The sequence below is a fragment of the Sander vitreus genome, chromosome 20, assembly GCF_031162955.1.
Source record: "Sander vitreus isolate 19-12246 chromosome 20, sanVit1, whole genome shotgun sequence".
In the NCBI taxonomy this organism is placed as follows: domain Eukaryota; kingdom Metazoa; phylum Chordata; class Actinopteri; order Perciformes; family Percidae; genus Sander; species Sander vitreus.
The window spans coordinates 10,899,275-10,919,028 of NC_135874.1; the positions used below are offsets into that span (position 1 = coordinate 10,899,275).

At 40.5% G+C, this 19,754-nt stretch overlaps 1 protein-coding gene across 1 annotated transcript; it reads right to left on the bottom strand.

The window, feature by feature from the left end:
• Window positions 1-6,230: 6,230 nt before the first annotated feature.
• On the bottom strand, window positions 6,231-15,443 carry lbh (LBH regulator of WNT signaling pathway). Its single transcript, XM_078277661.1, has 3 exons — window positions 15,236-15,443; window positions 9,931-10,032; window positions 6,231-7,014 (listed from the first exon to the last, which is right to left on the bottom strand). Exons 2-3 carry the CDS (start codon window positions 10,006-10,008, stop codon window positions 6,799-6,801), a joined length of 294 nt encoding a protein of 97 aa, XP_078133787.1. The 5' UTR covers window positions 10,009-10,032; window positions 15,236-15,443; the 3' UTR covers window positions 6,231-6,798.
• Window positions 15,444-19,754: the final 4,311 nt, after the last annotated feature.

Sequence of the window (19,754 nt, forward strand, 5' to 3'; positions counted from 1 at the left end):
ATACTTCTTGACTGAGTCCCCAACATAGCCTTTTAAAGTAGTATAAATCCTAGCATGTGTCATTTGTTTCTTTTACCCGCAGTTATGAGGTGTTCTACTGTTACAAATTACCTCAGCATTCAGTGATGTGTGTGTACGTAGATTAGTCAATGTGTCTGAGCGTATCCAAGCATGCATGTATTCTCTTGTGTGTAAACGTGTGTGTGTGTGTGTGTGTGTGTGTGTGTGTGTGTGTGTGTGTGTGTGTGTGTGTGAGGTAGACTGACAGACAGGGTAAAAGAGAGAGTGCACTTAGTCAAACTCAAGACTTTTCCATGACCTGTTCCCTATGGCATGCACTCTATCTGAGAGACTGAGTGAACTGTATAGCTTTGTCAGTATAAACTTCTCAAGGGTCAACGCATCACTTCAGAGGGGGAACGGAAAAACTTTGCTTTGAAACAAGCTCTCATTTTTTCAGTTTAGTGCCAGCTCACCTTCAAAAGAGAAGCACGTCCAGATGATTAATGACGCTTGTGCACGATAATTTAGCAAAAGCAATTTGATTAGGTACTCTTAATCATATTCCTTTTGAGAATTCCAAATATCTAAGCCCTCTGGTTAGAATCACAGTTGTTTTAATCCATGAAAAAACATAAAACTTGTACACTTTAGCTATGTTTGCTGAAAAAAACGACATGGGAGGTAAGCCAAGTCAAATGCAACAGATAAATGTAGAGACCAACAACAATAATTCATGATCCACATGCCATTCCACTTACATAAATCCACGTGGGAGGTACAGTGTGACTTTTTTTTCGGGCATTGTACACTGTGCTGTGGTTTATTTTCAAAGGAGTCTATTGATATCACTTCAACGAGGCTTTATTGGAAGAAGAAAAACATTCTTGCCTCTAATGACCTCTTGTGCTTTTGTGGTAGTTCAAAGAGGGGGCATGGATGATTTAACTTGAGTCTTCTTCTCTTTCACTTCACTACCTCTTCACGTTGACAACATGGATCGGCCTCACACCTGTAACAGCACAGTAACTCCAGTTTTGCATCTTGATTTCTGTGTTTATCTCCGTCTATGTCTTGGTCCTATCTCCTCTCTCTTTCCTGCCTTTTTCCACCATGGTCTCTATATGCAATAAGGATTAGAGTGACGGGGCCATAAGCTGTCTATTTATATCAACAACAGCCTATGGAAGAGCAGCAGCCTGTGGATTAGCACATTAACACACACAACTACAGTAAAAAGCAGATGACAGCAGACTTGTATTGATCAAAGCTCTAAAAGCTTTAGGATGAGATGGAGATGTACCTTACATCGCCCCTTGGTGCTTAGACTCATCCGTCCAAATATGTGCTGTGGTTGTGAGCCCAGCAATTGGGTTGTGTCTTAGAAAGGCTGGTCTGTTGACATGCAGGTACAGACAGCAGTTTGGCAGAGTAATAATGATGCTTGACTGATTAATTGTGATGTTGTGGAGGCTTTATTTTGCAATCACTACTTTGTGGTCCTCTGTTCTCTGACTGGTGTATCATATGGTGCTGTGGGGTTTTCAAATGTCAAATATATTCAGGGAAAGGACATAGTACAACAAAATGAGTCACTGACTTCTAGAGGCATTTCTGCTTTTTTCATTTTATTCCATCCATGCTGTTTATAGTGTCATTTGGAAAGTACTTTAGTTAATTTTATGAGGGTATGGTGACACTAAGCAAGTTCCCAAGTGTCATTTTTTGCAATGGTTGCATGTTGCCTTATCTCATCAAGTCTTATCTAAATTGGCTACAGTGCAGGTGTTCTTTATACTCTACCTCCTCATCATCCTTCATTTTCCATCCCTCTCTGACCCCTTCACCTTTTAATCCTCCCTCCTTGTTGTATGCCTCTCAGCGTATCTTATTCTAGCTCTTCCCTTGTTGACAGTGCCAGATATGTGTCTACGCTTGGTGGGCCGTCTCCAGACAGGTTATAAATAACTAGCTAGAGTTTTTGCTTCATGTCCTGAGAGCTCTACTTTCTTCTCACACTTAAGGAACCATGGGAAAAGAATCTTTCCCTTACGCACATGGCACTCATAATAACAGACACGGTTATACATAAAACCTCCAAGCACATGTGCTCCTTTGCAAGCTTTGCACAAACACACAGACACAGTTATGCATGCACAAAAAAAATAAACCTTGGTGGCTTATACAATAAGGTTGCAGCATTAAATAAGAACAGGGACACTGTTTATAATGAAATGTTAACTTACATTACATAACCTGCACTGTGGGAGTATATTACTACTGTCATGCAAGTATGGGAAACTTGCTGTAACAACAGAATGGGATAACAGTCTGGGAGAGTGAAAAATAGAAAGAACAAGAAAACAACTACATTGGAGAAAAACAGTAAAATGAGAAGAGGGAGTGGAAAAAGAGTTCATCCTATAAGCATCCTTTTTCTCTTCATGACATACCAGATTGAAGAGGGAGGGGTTATGTTATGGGTACATGGTGTTAGTTCATGTGTAGAAGGGTGACAGTGAAACAGCGTTAATGTGGACTATAGTTGGGAGTCGGGGAGAATTCAGGGGTTGGCAGGTCAGACTCTGCTGACACACTGGGATCAGCGATGGGATTGTTTCCATTGGAAAGAATTCCAAGAATGAGCTAGAAGAGCTATCAGTGACTTCACTCAGAGGCCTCTGACAACAGTTTTAATACATAACCAGGCACACACGCTCTCCCACACACATTTAAATATACTGTGTCTCATGCCAACAATGGTGTGCAAGACACACTCCGTTCCCCTACGTCACCGAGTACTCAGTGACTTTCACTTACTGTTTGCAAAATGAAGGCTGTCGCCTCTGACATCAAGCGGAGTGGTTGATAAACATATAAACAGTGTAAAGTAATTACTTTCACACAAGAGATCAAGTTATTAAAATCTGCACTCAAGAAAATCACTAAAAATAAGCACATGTTCAAAGGTCAATATGAGATTAAAGCCCTTTTTATAGCATAAAAATAGCCATGACCAAATAAGCAACAAAAAATGTAAGGAAAAAAACATTCTTAAAGAGATATTTTGCTTATTAAAATCCAGCTCTGTGTCATGGCAGTGTGGGCAGTATTGTGCAGATGAAGGGAGGGTGGCTTCCCCAGCTTGGAGCAGCCGAGGTCACGGAGGCCGTCATGGAGGTCCGCTGCTCTGCTCCTCTGTCCACTGGCATCACAGAGAAAGCCAAACACTGTTCATCTAAACACACCCTACACAAAGATGACACAGAGCTAAGTTTAAAAATCTGCAAAGCATCCCTTTAAGAATTATTTATTAAGAGTGTAACATAATAGTTGGACATTTTAGGAAACATCCTCATTCGCTTTATTGCCAAAAGTTAGATAGGAAGACAGTTATAGATTCCACTCTCATTTCTGTACTGTAAATATGAAACTGGTTGGATTAGTTTATCCCAACTTAGAATAGCATAGCATAGCATGGCACACCTTATTTTAGCAGTTTTTGTATGTGGCAACATAAACAAATAACCCCCCAACTGATTAAATTGTTGCTAAATCCTGATTGGTGCATGGAAGTAGTGACAATACCTTTTCCAGACTGAGCACCGCCCACGTCAAACCAGTGAGAAAAGCACAGAAGAAAAAAATAATTACAGTGGAAAACCCCCAATCTTTTCTTTCTTTGTTAGAAAATGCTGTTTATCATTCATAGCAAGACGCTGATTGAGAAAATAGGTTTTCAGGGCATTTTAAGTAAGATCTTTCTGGGAGTTGTAACTGAGATGGAGATAATTTTTTTTAGCGCTTCAATCAGGTTTTAAGAGGCGAAGCAAATTTCAATAACCGGATGCATTAAAATAGTCTTTAATTGCAGAGGTTCCTTACTGAGTTAATCGGCTGAGAAGTGGCTGAAGAAGAGCTGAAAATAAGAGCTGCTCAAAATGTCAACATGCTACGGAAAGATGCTTCAGGGGCTTCCTTTCATATCTCCGTAACCCCCAGAAACACAGCACCTTTCTTTATTAAAACTGAAGTATATTGCTTTCTCACTACTCACTTACTTTCAGTAATTTTTGAAAGACGACGCAAAGTTCAGAGGTGTCTGGCTGACGTCACATGATTGTGTAGCTAGATGCAAGTTCAGGCAGTCTCTCCAAGGACTGCTATTGTCTTTTTCTAACTTCTTATGATTTCATTTTTCCATGATCTCAAACTTTCCACTGAGATCAAGAAGCAGTTGTTTAGAAAGGGACAAAGGACATTCCGTTTCTAACCTATTCAGAACTAGCCACCGGCTCCCTTGGTCAGACACACACTCTGCTTCTGACCACCATTATCAGCTGAGGGGGTATTAATAACTCTTTATGCTCCATTTTTTCCAGGAAGAAGGAAGCAGGATAGAATGTCAGTTCATTGTTCACCTTCCAGGAAGTGACCATAAGGCCCTGAGAGTATCACCTTGGAACAATCTGTCAGGCTCTTGGCCCCCAAAGGCCCTACATCAGCAAATCTGATGGGACTATTCCCTGTACTAGCCAATCAAACTTGACCTATTCGGTCACTAATACAGTACATAGCAGCAAATCACCTGAGAAGTTTCCATTCTAACAGTGATCAGAAAGCTTAGTTTATTCCTGTAAATTTGGCAGTTACAGATTAAAGCTTTTCCACTCAACCACATTTTAGTCTTGTATCATTGTGGTGAGCGTTTATGGGTAGAGCTTGAGGACTTGCTTCCACAGACATGTAAGTTTTAACTCAGGAATGGAAGCTGTTCAGTGTTCAGGAATTAGATTTAGTTTAACTAGGAGTCAGATTGTGTGTGCAAGTTGAAGACAGGAAGTAGCATGTGGCCCGTTCTCGCTTCTACATAACCATTTGATAGATGCATCTGTATTCGTAGAGATTCTGTATGCGATAGATGCGAGCAGGAAGTAATACTGTGTTTCTGTAACCACTGCAGGTGAAGTGAGTGTGGAAAATTGGGGAGGAGGTGGGGTTTCACATAAAGGAAGATGAAAGTAAACAGAAGTAAGGTCTCTTGGAAACTATAAATGCATTGAAGGATTACCCCTGTAAAAGACTACTTCATCTTGTACCATAAAAATGGCTCTTACAGTCTCTTTACAGTCAATTCTCACAGCTGAGTCACACAGTTGGATAGCAAAGTCAAATGTTTATTTACAGCCTCTGTAATTGTCAGAGAAAAGTGGTCTAAATACAAACACACACGAGAAAGATGGCGGCTAATCTCCCTGAGCTTTACAAAAACAATGTGGGACCTGTAGGTTACGGACAGGAGAAAGAGCGATGTTCTGTACACAGCCCTAATGCCACTCAAATCAGAATTTACAAAAACAGAAATATTCTCAGTCATGCTTGTACAACAGGATTTCATAGTGTACACTAATGTGAAATATTTTCTACAGATGACGAGACTTGTTTCAAACAAGTGGGGATTTTAAACAGTGAACCAAAAAAACGACACCAACTTCTGAAATTGCAGAACAAATACCAGACGTTACTACTAAAAGAACAAAGACTTCTCTATATCAACCACTTTTTGGCAAAACAGACTTTATAATGAACAGAGTTTAATACTGTCAGAGATAACCTTCCTTATTTGCTAACTGTCCTACAGAGTGACTTTTCTGCGACCTGAACTTCACTGTGTCAAAAGTATGGCCGTTTTCAAAAAGGAAGACTAGGAACAACTCAGTTCAGGAGTGTACAGCTCAAAACAATTCAGTCTTAAAAGAAACAAACCCATAGTACAAAACAGATCAGCGCACTACATGGCCTCAGGGGTTGGCTCATTGGGAACAAGTATTTACACATCCTTCATTGGGTCTGTACATTGCTTCATTAAACTGCTTTATTACAATTTGCAGTACTCAGCTTTGCCCTTTTGAACAAACCTGCTTGCGTCAGATTTTGTTCTCAATGTTGTACTATTCTGATTTGTCATCCAAGTACTGTTTGTCAAAAGGCTCACAGGAGCCTTAGCGTGGCTGTGCCCTCACTACACAAAAAGCCTTTGTACAATGAATTTATTGCATTAGCAGGGCATGCTGGTTTATTTTTTCACTTTCCTGCTCACTTCTTTTTAAAAAAAAAAAAAAAAGGTTACTGCGAATGCCTGACGTAAGTCAAAATCTTTTACACGAGGGGGGGGGGGAAGAAATCCTGATAACATTTTACACAAAAAACACCCACTTCAGATGACCAAAACATTCACTTCTCAGAAAGACAAAATCTATGGACAGCAGTGGCAATTACAATAATCAACATATCAATCCAGAAACTAACAAGGTATGGACAGTATTACTGTAGACGATAAGCCCCATGGGTACCACAATAGTTCCGAGTGTATGAAGTCTCTGGGGTCATGATGCCAGCCATTTTGGAGTAAAGTACAGAGCAGTTGAAACCCCCTGCAGTGTAAGAGCTGTCCATGGAGCAGTGAGCTGCCGCTGTCCCAACAGGACATCCGTTCTGGGCCGAGACACACACGGTGGTAGGCATGGTAGGAACTAAGTGTAGGTTGGAGGTGTGCTCGTCTGTTCTTTTGTGGAGTGTGATTTAGCGGGTTTGTAGTCAAGGAGAATAAATTGTGTGAGAAAGTGTGTGTTGCCTGTGTGTATTGCGTCGCTCATGGAAGTGATGCTTTGGGTTTGAGGGCAACGAGATGGCATCACGAGACACTGAATGTGTGTCTGCCAGGTTGTTTGAGTGCTGAGGTGCAGTGTAACCAGTGTGGCAATGGGAGGGAACAGAATGGGTGCTGCAACACAGCCTCTAGTGCTGAGAATTCTGTGTTGGCTGTCCATTTTGGATGCTGCCAGTCTCCTGCTCCTCTTCTTCCTCCTCCTCCTCTTCACTGACCAGAAACTCCTCTGGAGGCCAGCGAAGCTCCCCACTCTCGACTTCTCCCTCGGTAGGCTCAACCACGATGGATGGCAGCCGATCTTTGAGCTTACAGCAACGGTCAAAGTCTGAGGGGTCGGGGAATATCTAAAGAGGAAAGACAAGGGATATTAATATTTCATTAACCTCATGTGTTAATACAAGTTGTTTTCTAAATGGCAGAGCAGGCCGTTTCAAGCTAGGAGAGTCAGCCGTCCCATTGTAAGATGAGAAATGATTTGTAAGCATATTTCTGATCAGTGTTAAGTGTGCGGTAGGCTCTGGGACAACAGAACTTAGTCTTGAGCCTTGTAGAAGTGTTGCAGGCACCACTACAAGGTTAAACAACTGAAGGAAGTGATGTGAAGACTAAACATCTGTGATGGGAAGTGGTTGCTTAAAATCCCAGTGGCATACCTGCTCTTGCCCAGCCCACATTCCTAACAGCCAAGCCAGCTTTCCACATCCTCACCCAAAAACAAATTCCACAAGAAATTGTTACATCAGTGGCTGTGTACTGTATGGGTAAATGAGGCATGTTTAGTGAGACTTACAGTAAGTGCTGCAAAATGTTTAATCTAAATGCTTTGGTAGGCATTGTGCCCAGCAGCTCATAGCTGCTTACAAACTCATCCAGTACCACATCACCCACTACTCAGATTATATGGAACATAATCAGGGGATTTCAAAACATTAAACACGTGAAAGGTTTACTGGGAAAGTATTTGTGTATAAATAAAAACAATATTATCCCCTATAACTGTCAGCATTTGGTGCTGAATACTTTACATTCCTGTGGACAGTTGGAAAAAATGTTTAGGAAGAACATGAAATCAGCCATGTTATCTATAAATTCAGACTGATATGTCTGCTTATAAATGCAGCGTGCCACGCTCAAATGTTTGGATCTTAACTCAAGGGCATGAGACATTCTGACGAGAGATTACATGCATTCCCGGTCCTGGCGAGATTGGACAACGACAGACTGTTCTCAGGAACCAGAAAAATGGCCCAGGGGAAAAAAAGTCTGCTACTCCTGGTCCAAGAACAGCATTTTTTTGCTGTTTGGATAAAGTGGATGAATATTTTTAGACCTGCATATTTCACTCCAAGACATTGGAGGGGTCGGGAGCAATGTCACTGTCTGGGCAGAGAGCCGAGTGGAAAGAAAGCATTAGATGAGGCAGGAGAGAGATGGGAAGAGATAGAGGGGATCCAGCTGTGTCGGGGGGGGGGGGGGAACTATAAATATGCCTTGTGAATGTGAGAATTTCAGGTTATGAAAGCATGTACATCTATTTGTGGCTTTTACATCGTTCAAAAACAGCTGTGTATAAAACCACAGCAAGAGGTTTGATTATGCGTGTGTGCGCGCACGTCAGTGTTCATGTGCCTGCGTGCATCTCCTGTTTTCTGGCCTGCATCACCAATCCTCACTGTGCGTCAGCACCAAGGGGAGTTAGGCAGTAAATGACCTTGCCTTTGGACTCATAGCTAACACATAACTTGTTTCACTTACAGTGGCAGGAAGCAATGATGCATCAGCCAGGCACAATGCTGGCTATTTTAGAAACTTGTGCGCGGCACACTATATGCCCGAATCATGACATTGCCTTTTGAGATGATAATTCTGTAAATTAGTTAACCATGTGCTCATCCTGCTCCACTAGTAGGTCATATTCATTTCAATACCTTTATAAAATAAAAAAAATACCAAAAAGGGCAGCTGGAACTGTATCGTCCCACATTTTGTGTCAAAGCTCCTGGCACCCATAATGGAGGAAGTGACTGGTAGCAACATCACTGCTCCGTACAGTGCTTTTCTATGGAGTGGCTAGGACCTTGGGCAAATGGCAGAGGTGAGGAAAAACAGAGTATGGGATGGAAAGAGAAGTGGCAGCCTCTTTCTCCCTCCTCATCCGCTCCTCTCAGACTCACAGCTGGGGTGTGAATTGCAGGGAGAGGAAGCCAGACTTATCCTCTAGGTCAGTCTACATCCTATCAGCGTCGTCTACATGCAGCATGGCATTAGCAGGCTCCTGTATTAGGTTCATGAATATGTCAATCTTGTATGAAATCATCTAATCATTTTTAAACAGGAAATTACATCACTACACTGTTGGTAACTCTGGCCCACCAGTTAACATGCAGCTTCACTATTAGGCCAACTTCCAAAATCATAAATTGTCTAGACTTAACCCCATTTCACTGTAGAAGATGAATGATTGAAGTATTAACATAGGGCCCTTTCATTTTTTTTCCACCCTAGGTACAAATGTGACACTAAAATAAGCAAGCAGCTGTGTGTTTAAGTAGTCCCCCCCAAGACGATCCTGTTGAGCCGACAGTAAAACAAAGCCGCTGAAAACACCTTGTCATGACCACCTGATGGCTGCTTCTCTCATTTCTCTGAATCTGCAGGGTTTATTTTGGTGACGGGCTGCAGTAAAACACAGTTTCCCCGCACACAAATTCCCTTCAAATGTTTAAAGTTGTGACATACCGTAAACTCCAATGCCCTCTAACCAACAAATTTGAGCATGAAAAATAAGGGATGTAGAATGTCGCTGTAATGTTTAGCATTGTAATTTCATTCTTAGTTTTTAAAATTGTCTCAGTCAGATATGTAAAGCATCTTTTGGGTATTACACTTAAATAACAATTGTGTTAGCCTCACAATTGTTAACAGGGTCAAACTATTCTAAATGTAGTCTTTTTATGCAAAAACAATGTGTTTGGCCAGGGGTCTTAGAGAAAAAACAAAAAAAAAGACACAATATCTAAAATGTCTTTTTGCATTTATACCATTATACTGACATTTCTACTGTATCATACCAAATGCAGCTGCTGTTCCCAAATCACAACATGCAGTGGCTGCTCCCTTCTGTTCATGCTGACGTCATCCAATTCATGACAACGTATGAATTGAGGACAGGTATAAAATGACAAAGCCAAATAAAATTTAAGAGTAGGGAATTGAGACAGAAGTGGCGTTTCATTGTCATAGATGCGTGTGTGTCGTACCTGGAAGGAGAGTCTGTCCTTGCTAGGGCTGAGCCTCATATCCTCCATGGGGGAGCTGTTAATCATCACCTCAGTCATATTTTGGCCGAGCGCAACACTGGGCTGCAGGGTTGAAAGACAAGAAGTTGTGCGATTAGATTCTGTGCAATGGTGATCGTGTTCCAAGAGACAATGTATACTGCGCACAACCTTTTAGCACTAAAGGTTCATAGTGCCCATTCACAAAATTTATCAAAAAAGGTTGCAATTAATATAAATGTGGTTCGTGTTTGTACCAAATATACTAGTGGACAGCCAGGTTGTATACGCTGAGGACAAAAGATACTAAGTCATGATTAAAATCAATAATGGCATGTTACAAGGAGAAAACCATACAAAAACATCTCTCAAACTGTTCATATGCATCCACACAGTCAAAGCCTGAACGTCATGGTTGTTTGCTTTACTTGCACATGTTAAAACCGTTTATACTCTGCACATCTTGACCACAACACATCAAGCATCCAGTTTGTGCTCTGCCAAAAAAAAGGTGCACCGCTCATGATGTGGCTTGCATAAGTTAGCCGTTTCTAAATACAGGATGGTGTGCTCCTTGCACTAGCAACCAAAGAACAGTCATTGTGAGAGTGTGCTGGGGGCGTGCTGTGGTATCTGACTGGGGTGAAACTTGATGCACTCAGTTCCAAAGTGTAGCCAAACGTTCCATTTTAGATTTTAGTAACAAGAGGTTGTTTATCCATGTTCAGTGCATTCACTATCTAGCATTGTCGTAGTAAAGCTTTAAAATAAATGACAAAGCAGGTCCCAGGACTGATAGACGCTGTCTTGAGACAAGATGCTGGGCAGCCTTCTCACGCTCTCCATTTAAAGCCTGGTGGTCAGTGGCCACAGGCTTGTAGTTTGTGTGGTCACTGGCTATATGAAAAAGAAAACTGTACATGACAAGAGGCTCACTCACATCCCCACATTATCTGGGTCAATGGACTTGGTTTGTTTGTGTGCAAAGATGTGAGCATCGCTTGACCCACTCTGAATTTTAAATGTTTATTTTTGGATACAGCAGAATAGTGATTAAACATTTTAAAATAAGGTGCGATTGTGTTCCAACATCCATGGAATATAATTTTACCATTCACCAGTCTTATTCATCTATTATGACAGGCATGTTTCCAAGTACTAGATATTTAACAGTAGAAAAACTGAAAATACTGATTTCAATGTTTCCACACAAACAGAAGCAGTTATGCATTTTGTCTGCATATGATTCATACAAAAAAAAAAAACTCATACCGAGAGTCCATGTAGATATCTATGAACATACATGTTTACTGGTAGAGCAAACTTTACATAGTTATTGCTTTGTAACTGACAGTTCGCTAAATTCTAGACTCCTCCACTTGCTGCACTACATTTTAGCATTTAACATTACACTTGTGTGGCTACAAATAATATTCAGAAAAATACAGTCTCACTTTAAATTCCACAAGAACAGGCTGAGCTCCTTTTGTTAATTTGGAATACAACCCGCAGGATTTCTAGGCTTCCACATTGTGTATCTACTGCTTTCTGAAACACTGTTATCAATTAGTTTTTCCATCAGTGCAATTACACACCATCTTTCTCATGGGACACACTGACATCGTAGTAGGATGTAGGTAGAAAATTTAAAAGCTTCTGGCTGAATCACTAACATAACTTTTACTGCACCAGTTCGACAACGTGGCATACTTGGACGAAACAATACATGGATATCTAAAAATAAAAGAAAGGAGGCTTGAAGGATACGCAAGATTTAACATGGAAAATATCAGCTGGGGCTGCTCTTGCTCTTATTTCATCTTTGACTGGGATGCAGAGAGGGCGAGGCAGGCATGCAAAACACAGCAGAGGCGGGGACAGAGGACTGGACAGTGACAGACCTGAGCAGAGGAGGAGGAGAGGGGACGACATGGAGGGAAGGGAAAGAAAGATAAACACTCAGGCCTTGCCAGTCATATTTCTGTTCGGGGATCGTATAAACATCCTGCTCGGCTAAGAATAACAGAACATCGGCCTAACAAAACATAAAGGGGCACAATGAGGAGGAAGTGGGGGTGCACAAGTAACAAGTCAACCTGGGAGGAAACAAACATACACAGTACGGGTGGGAATCTCTTGGCACCTCACGATTAGATTCCGAGGCCAATGATGCCATTCTAAACCGATTGATGCTTAAATGTACATTTCCATACGTAATTTAAAAAAAAAGAAAAAAAAAGCATATAAATCTGAGTTTGCTAATCACTTCCTAGACAAAGCTTAGATTTTGACACATTTGTCACACACAAGTTTTAATGAAATGTTTGGTCTGAGGTTTTTATTTTGTAGTCATTCCATGTTTAAGCCTCAAACATGCTTGTGAAAGCCACCTTCTCTCACAGTAATCTTCCATGTCAGAAGTTGTCCATTATCCCATCCTCTGTCAGTCACCGGTTTCAGATTTGTACTTGTCTGGAGACAGTAACTTTTAAATAAAAATCAAACACTTTAAAAAAAAATTAACTAATCTGAATCGTTCTAGAGAGAATCGCAAAGCATCCAAGAATAGATTATTTTCCCCACCCTTAATACACAGACTACAGTCACATCTATTTACTGCTTTAAGTGTCCAGCAGGGCTGAACAGTGTGTCCCTCTCACAGGGTGGAATACTTGGTTCCTACAGAGATGTTAGGTGTTCTATAAGTATGCAACCTGTACATACAACATAAGATCAGCAGCCAGTCTACGCCCAAGAGCACACATTTACAAATTGCCTTCATTGATTGTGTGGGGTTGATAAAATAAACCTCTTAACCTCCTGACCCAGTCAAGATAATGCATACCTGGTTCCGGCAGCTTCCTATGTCACATCCATGCCACGGAACAGATGGGCTCATGTACGGTGTATCCAAAACACATATCGGAAGAATTACTAGAGTTTAGGGCTGAAACCATTTGTCTGTTAGGTGATCTTTATAATGCAACAATTAAAAAAATAAACACAATTTATCGGTCAAATACAGGCATATTTTTTAATTCCAGCTGCTCAAGTGTGAATATTTAGTGGTGTCTTTGGTAGCAAATTTTATGGGTTTTTGAAATGTTGGTCAATCTAAATAAGCAATTTGGAAACATCTTAGACCATGAATATTAAGAACAATTGTTTGTTGCGGCTCTACTTGAGTTTACTTATGCAATGTTTATTAATAAAAGCTACAGTTGCATGAAAGATGTTAATGAAGTTAATCAATAGGGCTACAACTAATGATTATTATCGATTGATCTGTCGATTCAGCGATTAGTTTTGCTCTACCAAATGTCAGAAAATTGTGAAAATGTTTCCGTGTGTCCCAAAGCTCAAGATTATGTCCTCAAATGTCTTTTGTCCACAACTCACAAGATATTCAGTTTGTCATAGGGGAGTGAAGAAACTACAAATATTCACATTTAAGAAGCTGGAATCAGAACTTTTACTAAAATTACTCAAACCAATTACCAAAGTAGTTGGCAATTCATTTAATAGTTGACATCAATTTTATTTTTTTTCAAATCACCCTATCACTTACTACCACCCTGTATGAGAACAGAACTTGATATTTTCTGATTTTTAACCCTGTGGATTACAACCACTGGAGTGGCAGACAAACACTGACCCAGTGAAGGAGTAGATATGCCGTGTTAGCAGCCTCCTTCACTTCTGCTTTGTAAAACATCTACCCAACCTCACTATAGTGACCATGTTGCCATTAGCTCTCAACTTCATGCTACAGCTATTAATACATTAGTAGGCAGCAGTCACATTTTAACAGGGCTAGTTGTTCACGGTCAGTAATACCATGTGCCTCACTGGCTATACACCCAACGGTCAAAATTCTGTTAATGATGCCCAAATAACAGTCATTACCTAAGCATGACACCAGGTTCATCCACCCGTCTCAAGACTATAAAAAGGCCATGCTACCTCCTGTCTATACTGTAGTGGCGCTGACAAGAGCCCAGGCGGTCTCTGCAGCAACCTCACTGCACAAGAAGGGAATATGCAACTTGCGTTAACATTATTTCCCCTCTGCCACCCAACACTTCCTCCTACTAGTAGTAATCTCAGCCTGTGTGGCGACAGCAGTTCCATGCCAGTGCTGAGCTTTCCACCAGCTGAGTCACACAGCTCTGCAGGTATGTGGGTGGTGCAGGGACTGACTAAGACCCCCAGGAGCATGCTGGAATGACTCCTGTGAGTTGAGTCTACCACTGAAAAGACATCAAGGATCAGTTACTACTCCAGTGCCATATGGTAATCTCAAGTGAAAAGTTTGACCTTAAATTCTAGAAGCTTGCCCCAAGTTTAAAAAAATAAATAAAAAAAAACACTTGGGAACTTGCAGATCCAAGTAGGCCTAATGCTAGGCATACCTTTGAAATAAAACTAAAACCCCATTTTCATATTTCTTAGAAGTTATCACAGAACAGAAGCATAGGTATACTGTACTTAAAGCACAGGCGAGAGAGCATAGTGTGGTTACAGTAAAGAGGTTGAGCCTGAAGCAAGAAGCCTGCTGAGGTTTGAACTTCTCGCAAAACAATGTTTCAAGAGCGACTTGCACATCCTCTCGACAGACAGGAAAAACATGACAGATGAGAACACAAAGCCTCTGAAGCACTCCCCATTTCTGTGTCAAGAAGCAAATCAACAGGTTAGTGTACTGATTGCCAAAAGGAAATGTGAGATTGTAGATAGAAGTAATAAGACTGTAGCAGAGTGCATCCATCCTTCTCCAATTGCACTGCACCATTAAAGGCCAAAGAATGAGAGCACTCTTATTCAAATGTTTAGGATACAGGCAAGTAAGCCTGTGTACTTCAAGGTCTAAAAAAAAAAAAAAAAGGAACATTTTCCTTGAATAGAAGACACTGAGCGCTGACCTTTTGGAATTGGCACATGCAGCAAATACATCAAGCTGGCATCAGTTTGCTTATAAGAAATAAGACAACAGTGAGACCTAGAATTTTCTTTTCTCCACTCAGTGTGCCATGCCAGTGCCAATTTCGGGGGCAACACCCCACAGAAAATCTCAAAAGGAAAGAGTGGGTGTAGCAACAAAAGGTGGCTGATTCAGAGGGAAATCACTAAGCAAAAAACAAAACCACAACTATATATACACTTCATTGTTCTTACCCGTCAGATGCAGTGTCTGATACCTGTTTTAGTAATTTCTTTCAAGCACAAAGCAAGCAAACCACTGCTGCTCCTACATGTGAACAGGTGAAGGTGAAAAAGATGTACTCACCAGTATATATCTGCGGGGGAAATACAGACATGAATTCACACCTGCTGTCAATTCTGCTGATTAGGGAATCTAATGACAGCTGCGGACTTTTTTCTACTTTCTCTCTCCAAGGCAGAACAGCACGCTTACGTAAACCGAAAGTAACAGGGCGACAAGTCTGAGCACCAAACGGAGCTCTATAATTTGGTGCGTCTGATCATCACCTCAGCTGTGTTGAGCATTTATGCAAGAGGCGTGTGCTTGTTCAGCCGAAGACACGCCTCCTCTCCGCACGGAGCAGAAAACCTCAATGGCAGCGCATTAGCAGCAGGAGCCAATCAGAGCACATGCGACTCGAACCCCTCCGCCCCCCAGCCCTGATGACGACAGCAGCCACTGAACCCTCTCATTGGGAATGGACGAGAAGATACTGCATGATGCTATTAATTTGTAGTCTCCAAGGCAAAAAAAAAAATATGTCTTGCCTCCTCTTGAATGACAAAAAACACACCGATTCGTCCGTTAGGTAATCCGTGACATTTATCCAAATGAGGAGAGCGAGAGCTCCTCCTTTCATTCACAAATATATTCCAAGGGCAAGTCAATGTCTGCATATTGCAGCTGCAATGAATGGTCCTCTTGCAGGGTTTTGCCTTTTAATATACCTTATAAAACAAAGCATGCAGAGTACACATGTAACCAGACTTTCATACATTTCAAAACGATGTCCTTAAAGTATAATAAGCCAGGTTTTCCAGGACCTGACCGTGTTTATGTTATGTTCAGAACCTCTTGGACATAGTGGACCTTCACACCTTATAAAATGTCCAGTTGTCCCTTTCCCTGCACGCAGGTGTACTGTATGTAAGCTACATTTGGCTCAGAGAAAGCAGGTGCACAGTGAGGTTCTGCAGTTTTAGGGGTAGATGGTAGGCCTCTATTGCCACCTTGTGACCGAACAAGGGCAAGTCCTTAGTTATCTCATTCATAATAATAAACGTTGGCAACAGTGCATCATTTTATTAAGAGTACACCTTTAAATACTACATCATTATCTTTGTGGTTACATAAACATAGCATTAAAATGCAGCTCACAGCTTCAGTGAATATGGCAGTTTGCAAATGCCCTTTATTAAAATGTCTTGGGTGACAGCAGATGACACACACATGCCCGGCAGGGAGGCAAACAGCGAGGAAACAAGCACTTTGTAAATCTTATTGTTTATTAAATGCTGCACAATGAGTTTTCTTTCACCCCTTAAAAATCAACCATTAAAACCCAGAGATGGGGACTCGAGTCGCACTTAAGTCGCACAAACAGCTGACTTCAGACTTGACTCGGACTCAACCCAAAAGACTTCAGACTTGACTCGGACTCGAGCTTCGAGACTCGTCAACAACCTGTTTTCATGCAATTATTGCTTTTTAAATCAAAATGTATTCATGTATTTCTATTTTCTTTTATTGGCGCATATACGGGGAAACGTATGACGAGCTGTATGTCCCCTGCCCTTTGCCATAATGTGCAACGTAACGCATGCGCCTATGTGCGCGCACTCACATATCAAAAAATGCATTGCCGATGGCGACACCAAATCCTCCTGGAGTTGTGCCTTTTCTCATTAGTTTTGCTTTCAATAACTTGGTAAACAGTGGCAGTAAGCTAACAGCTACATGCAAAGTGTGTGGCACCAAGATAAATGATGCCGGATCAACAACGTCGGACTTCATCAGGCATCTCAAAATGCACCTAAATAGGTCAGTCACTCACACACTAATGTGAAAAGAGACGTTACATTTAGCATATATCTTCACAGGTAACAAGCTAACCATCGCAAAGTGTTGTGCTAATGCTGGGAACAGGCAAATTGTATCTTTATAGTTAGTAGTTGCTGAGGCTCAGACATCCATGGCGCACAGGAGGCGGGACGCACAGATCCATCTCCCCAGGAACAAACGCTGTGTCGGGTGGGCAAACTCATGTGATGCGTAAATGATCCCGTGGATGATTTGTAGGGTATTAAGTGAACAAGGTGTACCCGGTCAACCAAACACTGGGCCGTCTTGACTGTCTTAATTCTGCACACATTTCTGTTACTGTATTCTCTTGATTTTCACTTCGACATTAGACATTTTTTTGAGTGAAAGAGACGTTACATTTAGCATATATCACCACAGGTAACAAGCTAACCATCGCAAAGTGCTAATGCTGGGAACATGCAAATTGTATCTTTATCATTGTATCCATATGATGTGACAGACTTAGGTTAATATTTCACCAGGTCCGAGGGCTAGAGGGATGTGTTAAATAGACCCCATAAAGTTATCCTACAACTGATTTTGATACTGTACTGTCTGGACGGTAGCTACAGGACATGTTTTGAATTCATAAGATTTAACAATACAGTGTTAGGGACAGATCAGATGGCCAGAGACTTGAGACTTGACTTGGACTTGTGGCAAAAGACTTGAGACTTGACTTGGACTCGAGCTCAAAGACTTGAGACTTGACTTGGACTTGCAACAAATGACTTGTGAACATCTCTGTTAAAACCTCATGTTTCTTGTTCAAATATTGTTCAACTCTAAATGAATAATGCACAGGACATACAGAATATTTCAGTGAAGCTCCAGTGAAGATTTGGTATAAGTTAATACTGAATAGTGTCAGACAGTGTGGAAAAAGGACCTGCAAATGATGGGTCTGATTAGGCTACACATCAAAAAAAGACTAACTAAGTAAACTAATGAGCTGTCACTTGACAGAAATAAGTATCATCAGTAAAAGATCAACATTAAGGCAACATGGAAAGTACAATACAATAATAAGTCTAGTAGATAAGTCCACATGAGCAAATGTAAGAAAAGTTAAACACATAACATCAGTAATTTATCCGTAACTTAAAGTGTTGTTACATGCTTTTTCAGCATTGTGTGCATAGTTCCATTTTTAGCGTATATACAATAGATCAAAACTGTAATACAGTTTTTTTGTAGAGATGTCAAGCCAGACACCCAGTTCGTAATACTGTAAATATAGGCTATAAATATTGCAATACTTTCATCAGTGGGTTATAGGCTCAATCACTATTGTGTTACATCCTTCAGTGATAGTGACTTAAAAGACATTTATTGAAATGAAAATAGACAGATAACGCTCCATTGAGGGTGTTTGGGGAGTAAAGATTCCTGTTAATATTTGTTTGGTCACATATCTGACAAAATGGTGGATGTAACCATAGACATATATACATGTACATGTGTCTATACATGTATATACTGTATGTCTATGGATGTAACAATGTCAGTTAAACTGTAACGGCTATGGAACTTTGTCAGTAACGGTTGCTACTAGCAACATAATATTCAACTGAAACCAGCTACTTAAGTAAGTTTGACTTACAGGCCTACGTATGAAAAACAAAGCTTGTAGGTATTTCTAAACCAATTCAAATGAAAACTATGTAACTGATGCCGATTTAGATTGATTTATTATATGAAATGTAAAAGTCTTTCCTTTTACTTGACCAGATATGTTTTCTTTGTTCAACGTGGTGTTCAGAAGTCAGAACCATCGATAGACTTGAAAATGAACAGTGTTTGGCAAATTATGTCAATGCAGCATATTATGTATTGGCTATGTGGTGACTTTTGGTTGGTTTTCGGACGTTATTTATGTTTATTTGATGTGTCATTGCAGCTTGCTAGCAACATCCTTGGATGTGACTATTAGTTAGTGACATCATCATATTGTCATGAGCTCTGGTGTTTTGGTAAAATCTGTCCACTCAGCATGAACTTCTGCTACAACATATGGTATAAAAAAAACATAAGACACCTAATGAACCTATTTTTTTGTTCTTGTTTTTTTTTTTTTTTTGCGATATCTCATCTGGATCCCTCATGCACAGCTGTGTCAAAGTTTGGCACCCCCTAACAAGAATTGGAAAAAGAACAACAAAAAACATTTATTTTGAAAGATTCATTGACTGAAAGTGACCACAGGATGTCACTAGTGTCAATGTAATGACCAGAAGGTACTGCATGATGTGCATACATGAGCTACTGTTATGAATGGTAGATTGACATATAGGCTACTAATCAATTATTGTGCTTGGCATGAGCTAATTTAACTAATATGTTCATACAGTATTCTCAATAACAATAAACATTGTAGTTGTAGGCTGTGTGAGGACATGGCAAGCAAACTGGAATGTGTTCAAACATGTTTTATTAATAATACGTAAGTAATTACAATAAGCATGTGACAGAAATGCTTTAGGATTTTTTTTTTCAATTATTATTATTCTTTAGGGATTATTAGAAATATTTAAGAAATGAAGTCATTTGGATTCAGTTATCATATTAAAACAACAAGGCACATAGTATAATGTGACTGGAACCTGTTTATCATAGTGCATCAATCTTTTTGTTTTTCAAAGTTTCTTTGTGCAATCATGCCTTGCCGTGGCTTCCATGATTAGTCCATAACAATGATGCTGAATGTATGATATGTATCAATTTTTGCTTGGTCTGTTTA

Coding starts and splice junctions, on each gene's coding strand:
- lbh (XM_078277661.1), bottom strand. CDS start 10,008: ATGACTGAGGTGATGATTAACAGCTCCCCCATGGAGGATATGAGGCTC. Junction 7,015..9,930: donor AGGACAGACTCTCCTTCCAG/GTACGACACACA, acceptor TTTCCTCTTTAG/ATATTCCCCGACCCCTCAGA.